The sequence below is a fragment of the Benincasa hispida genome, chromosome 10 (assembly GCF_009727055.1).
Source record: "Benincasa hispida cultivar B227 chromosome 10, ASM972705v1, whole genome shotgun sequence".
Lineage (NCBI taxonomy): Eukaryota > Viridiplantae > Streptophyta > Magnoliopsida > Cucurbitales > Cucurbitaceae > Benincasa > Benincasa hispida.
This window is the reverse complement of record NC_052358.1, coordinates 52,969,578-52,975,446: the sequence shown is the minus strand read 5'-3', so window position 1 is coordinate 52,975,446 and position 5,869 is coordinate 52,969,578. Positions and strand designations below refer to the sequence as shown.

Genomic DNA, 5,869 nt, shown 5'->3' with positions numbered 1-5,869 from the left:
TATAATATAAGATAAAATAACTAAAATTGTAAAATTGGATAATATGAAAATTAGTAGAATTTTGAAGTGGAATTCTCACCAATGTATGTGTGATTTTAAGATCCACCAAATGTCACTATTTATAGACAAAGTGACAAATAAGATGTAGACTTACATGGACACCAAACATGAATAATTACAAGGTATATAGACAACGTGAAGGGTGACACATGACTTTTGGGACATTAAGCAATAGACATCTATTTATTATTGTAATATTCATAATACTATCAAAATGATAAATTTTTAGGCAAGTTACAAAAATCACTCCTGAAATATGATGACAGTTACAATTATACCTTAAAACTTTTAGTTTGTGACAATTAAGCCCTCAAAACTTTTACAAGTGTTAAAATTTAAAACTAAAGCTTACAATAATTATAGAAATTGGACCCACAAATGAAAGAAATTTGAAATCTTGAACTTATACAAATGTTACAATTTATACAATGATATGATAGACACTTATGGAAATCTATCAGTGTCTATTATTGATAGTTCTAAAATTTTGTTATATCTTGTAAATATTTTCAACAGTTTTATCATTTGAAATAATTTTGCTTTTTTTAAACTCATCTACCAAATGCATGTATTCTTCAAAATTTGAGAAAAGAAAACTAATTTTACTTAAAAATTTGAATATGTGATGGAATCTCATTGGTCGTACTCCAGCTGCAAAGAAACCGCCAGCACATTGTTTCCAATTTCTGAAAGAAGGATAAGAGACGACAAACTTTACGTGCCCAAATTTGCAACTGTTGGTTGCTTTTGATAGGACGAAAGAAAAAGAAACGATAAATGTGGAACTGATAGTGGAAAACAAAAAAATGAGTTCATTGGCTATGACCCTTGTTTCGAGATCTGGTTATTTTGTTCATCTCCCGCCGCTGCCGCTGCATTTCCAAGCAAAAAGAAGTAGCCGCCGAGTACTTAAGGCGGCGTTGCCGTTGTCGGAGAAGATGAGGAGTGGTGGTGGGTCGGCGCCAGAGTCGAAGCTGATGGAATTTCCGCATCTGACAGCTGCGCATAGAGATCTGATGGTAGATCTAATCCAAGCCGTTGAAAACGGGTTGGGAGAGCATCTTTTACCGTCGACGGTTCCTCCAGATGTAGAGTATTATGAGAATCAAAGCGGCACGTCACAGGGCACTCTTCTCATTCGATCTGCCCTTCAATCTTCTCCCGTAATTTTTTCCTCTCTAAATCTTTTTTTTAGAAAAAAAAATCTAAAGTTTGAGGTAGTAAACTTGGGGATTGTATGTCTATTAATTAAAAAAAAATGTTTGTTTTTAGTTCATATCGGTCAAAATTCCAACCTCAAATATTTTGACATCTTTACTACGAGGAGAGCAAATTTATAATTTTTTATATCTACTGCTCAATTTGCCAAGTTTTTTTTTTTTTTTTTTTTTTTTTTTTTTTTTTTTTTTAACCAACCTTAGGAATTCCAACATCAAAGGACACCACAATTTTAGGAGTGTTTGAGACGGAGTGAAATTGTATGTCAATTAATTGGAAAAAAAAGCTTGTTTTTAATTTATATAGGTCATTAGAGGTGTTTAAAGAACTCAATGATCCGAAAAAATCGATCAACTAGCTAGCTTTCCGCTAAGACTAGGGAAGCAGACCTTATGGTTTTCTAATATTTTCGTACATTGGAAAAGGCTAATCCTAAGTTTTAAAATTAGGTTCGTTTTTTAAAATCATTTTCAGAAAGTAAAAAGAAAAAGAAAAAAAAAGAGGGTGGAATAGAGGATTCAAACCTTAGAGGAAATGTATATGTTGAGAAATAAATTTAAGTTTTTTCTTTTTCTTTCTTATGTAAGTTTACAACATGGGAAACTTTTTTATTAAATTCGAAAACAATTCATACAAAGTTTGTAGCATATGATCTAAATTTTATTTTATTATTTCATTTTCAGATTGATTTTATGATAGCAAGTTGGCTGCACTTAAAGCAACCACAGGGAGGCGCATTCAACATAACCAATATAGCAGGCTACATGAAACCCTCAAACAACATTCCTCATTTCCAATTCGAGTTGGTTCAATGCAGCCCTACTTTTCTCATCTTCTTTCTTGATTTACTTCCTCGAACCGATATTGTTCTCCATCCTGACTACCTTGTCACCTACTACGAGGAGACCGAGCTTGAGAAGCACCGACAACAACTCGCTGCCTTGCCAGTAGTGAGCCCTTACTTCTCGTCATCGCTCTACTTTCGTAAAGTCATTTCGTCAACAGCAATTTTGGTGAGTGTTAAGTGCGAAGAGAGCGAATCTGAGCGCGTAGAAGAGATTATTCGGGAAGAGATCGGTCCGATCTCAAAGGAGGTAATGAAGATATGGATTGAATTGTGGTTGAATGGAGGAAGAGATATTGAAGAAGATGAAAGGAGTTTGATGGAGAAGAGAGACCTTATGATTAAGAAGAAGGCTATTGAGATGGATCTAAGCAAAACCATGCCTTTGCAATTTGGAGAAGAAGTTGCAAATAGAGTTCTTCGAGTTATTAGAAGTGCTTTCAAAATCGCTTGATATTTAATTATCTTTTCCATCATCTTATCTATACATTTATGTTTTTCATATCTTATAAACTTTATAAATAATAGTCACTAGAACTTTTAAGATATACAACCACATACAAAATACATACAATTGCATACAAAATACATTTATTATCTACTTTCTATTCTCCTTAGAGTCAATAGTAGGTGGTACACGTGTGGAAAAAGTTCCTACTTTCACCACAACCACAATTTAGAAACTTCCTTCCATGCCTTTATATTTAATCCATTTTCTAATTCAAAATCTTTCATTGTGGACCAATATCAATACCTTTCTCCCTTTCCATTTCCTATGGATCAAAGGCCAAAATTATTCCCAACATCTACCACTTTGAAGTGTGGCTTCATTTATTAGAACACCAAGAACACTAGTTTTTACCACTTTAAAGATTCTTTGGAGATTGGAATCCATTTTTACCATTTCATCAACAACAAAATCCACTAGAATTTTCTCCATATTCTTTGGGGTATTAGGTATTAAAATTTAAAGATGGTGGGTTCAATGATTATGAATATTGGCTTAAAATTGTTTCTAATTTTTTCATCTCATTATTCTTATTCTCGTTGTTACGTTAGATCATTTTTTCTATTACTCATTTTTCAAATATTTATAACTAAAATTATTATGGATTCATAATTAATTAATTTTTATCGATATATTGAATATTGTTTATTAGTTAATATATTAATCGATTACAATTATAAAAGATTTTCATACTTACTTTCATAAATTAAATACAAACATATTTTTTGTTCATCAAATTCTAATAGCATTCTCATATACAACCAAATCCAATCATCTTTGATTCCAAGACATCATATTCCCAAGCATCTTATTCTCAGACATCTATAAAACCTTAAACCAAACGGCCCCTAAAGGAATGTGAAACCCATTTTGCAATGCCAAAAAATGACCTTCAGTACAGTTCTATGCTTCGATTTAACAGATTATTTAGAAGACCTATAAAATGAAAGCAGGGAGGGAAAAAGTTGTCTCAACCATGGATAGAGGATTTTCATCTTCAAGAATCTCAACAAAAGGCCGAAGGTAAGGGGTTAATGAAGGAGTAGGGTCGGAGTGTACTTTTGTGCATGACCTGCTCCTCCTGGAGTGTACTTTGTGTTTTGATTGTAGATATTGACCGCGAGGAAAGGCGGCTTCGAAGGAAAAGAACTAGAAAAGAAGAAGACGCGAGAGTCTATACGATAGAAGCTCATCCATCTAAACGATCGTCTGCCTCACGTTTTCTCTAAACAATTGTATACGTTTTTCCTAAACGATCGTTCAACCTTTCATACACGATCGTGTAGCTCTACTATACGATAAGCATTTCTACTATACGATAGCAGAGTTTCATCTCCCACTTGCTGATCGTCTACACGACGCGTTTTCCTCCGTCCTCTACCAAACTCACCAAAGCCCACTCTTTGGGTTTTTGACGCCGAGGATACTCGGGTTTCTCTTGTGGTGGTGTTGTCCCAGCTGCAGTGTTCGTGTACGTTTTGATCGTGCTATTGCAGTCGACCTACTCGTCGAGTGCTGGTAGATCCATTGGAGGTTTTCTAGTGCTTAGGGTTCAGACGTTCGAAAAGTGTCTTCATCTGGTATGAATCCTTTCATTGTTAATTATTGTATTCTGAGCATGCTGATAATTAGGTTTATATGCATAACTGTTTGTGTGGATTGTATATCTTTTGTGTTTCGGTCACTGTGAAATCGGAGCGATCTAAACCCGCTCATGGAACTCTCGGTATGAGATCCTTCAGATACATCCACCTCACCCATTTCTCTTTCGCCCATAGAGCCTGATACCACGAGCTCACCTATCACTCTTCATCCACAGAGTTTGATATCACATGCTCGTTTACTTCTCACCCTGTTACCTCTATCGCTGCCTTACCCATTATCTTTCCACCTCCAGATAAGAGTGAGGATTAAAAGTGGCACATAGAAAATCAATCTCGATCAACATTTGAATCATGTCTACTATGTTTAGTACATTGCTCAGACGTGAGCGATTCATTGCAGTTTTGTCGATTACGTCCATAATTCCCACACCTACCATATTTTACTTGTCTACGATGTTCTCCTCTAGATGGTATTCTCCGTACTCTTCGTCATCCGACCTGTACCATTCCTTTAGGAGGAACAATATTCTTTTCCACATATCCCGGAGGTCTTTTCCATTCAGATGTGTGATTGAGTGGATTTACAGGCTCTGCATAAGCAGCCATGAGGGAGTCAACACTATAAAATCGACTACAAAGATTTTGGATGGGGATGTTTCATTCCTAGCCAATTTCATGCGGACACGGGATATCGAGTGAGTCAAATTCCTTACACGTGCATTCATTTTTGTGAAGGTTCACTATACTGTCCTATCAATTGTCACGCACATGAACCCTTTAACAATCAATCGGCTCAACTCGATATCGTCTGCCCTTATCACACTCACTTGCTAATCGATTTTCACAATATTTTGAGTGTAACATTGTTCGAGATACCCAATACTTTCTCTATTCATAAAACCATGACTGGATGAGGCATCTAACATGTTCCAATAAGCACATCATGGGCACCTGTCGATATTCTTTAGTTAAGGAATTGAAATACTCTGCACTATTGGATGTCATGTTGTCGTATCTTCATTTTGTATGGTAAACACATGCCCACCTTTCAAGATCGATATCCTTCAAATATTTCATTACAACTGAAGAAAATTTTCAAAAAAGATTCTTTGAGTGGAAGCAAAGATCGACCAAAATTCCATTTTTCATTGAATATAAATTTTACTGTAAATAAGAACAAGATATGCATTTTCTTAAAATTACAACATGCTTTAAATAAAATACATAAGGTTCTAGAAACCTTTACCTTTGAAGAACCTTATCTTCAAGAACTGCCTCGTACAAGCCACGAATAGAACTCCTTCTCCACATGGATCTCCTTCTTCAAGAATGGACACCACCACCTGAGAACCCTATGTATTCTCTTGGTATAAAGGATTCAAGCAAGAGTTGTGGGCTTTCTTGAATCCTTGGAAAAGCGAAATGAGATGGAGAGGATGAGAGGGAAGAGAAGAACTTTTCTTCTTTGTAAAAGCTTTTTCAGAGATAACTCTTCCCTCAGAGTGAATTAAGGAAGAAGAAAAAAAATCTATAACCACCTTAATCACAACCCATGTAAAAACATTGAAAGAATAAGGGGAGGGAGTTGTAACTCCTTCCCTTTAATTAATTTCAAATAAATTAATAATATATATA

At 35.2% G+C, this 5,869-nt stretch overlaps 1 protein-coding gene across 1 annotated transcript; it reads left to right on the top strand.

Annotated features, from left to right (window-relative positions):
- The first annotated feature begins 786 nt into the window (after positions 1-786).
- LOC120089221 (red chlorophyll catabolite reductase-like) lies at positions 787-2,678 on the top strand. Its single transcript, XM_039046631.1, has 2 exons — positions 787-1,223; positions 1,962-2,678. The coding sequence occupies exons 1-2, from the start codon at positions 867-869 to the stop codon at positions 2,574-2,576; spliced, it is 972 nt and encodes a 323-aa protein (XP_038902559.1). The 5' UTR covers positions 787-866; the 3' UTR covers positions 2,577-2,678.
- Positions 2,679-5,869: the final 3,191 nt, after the last annotated feature.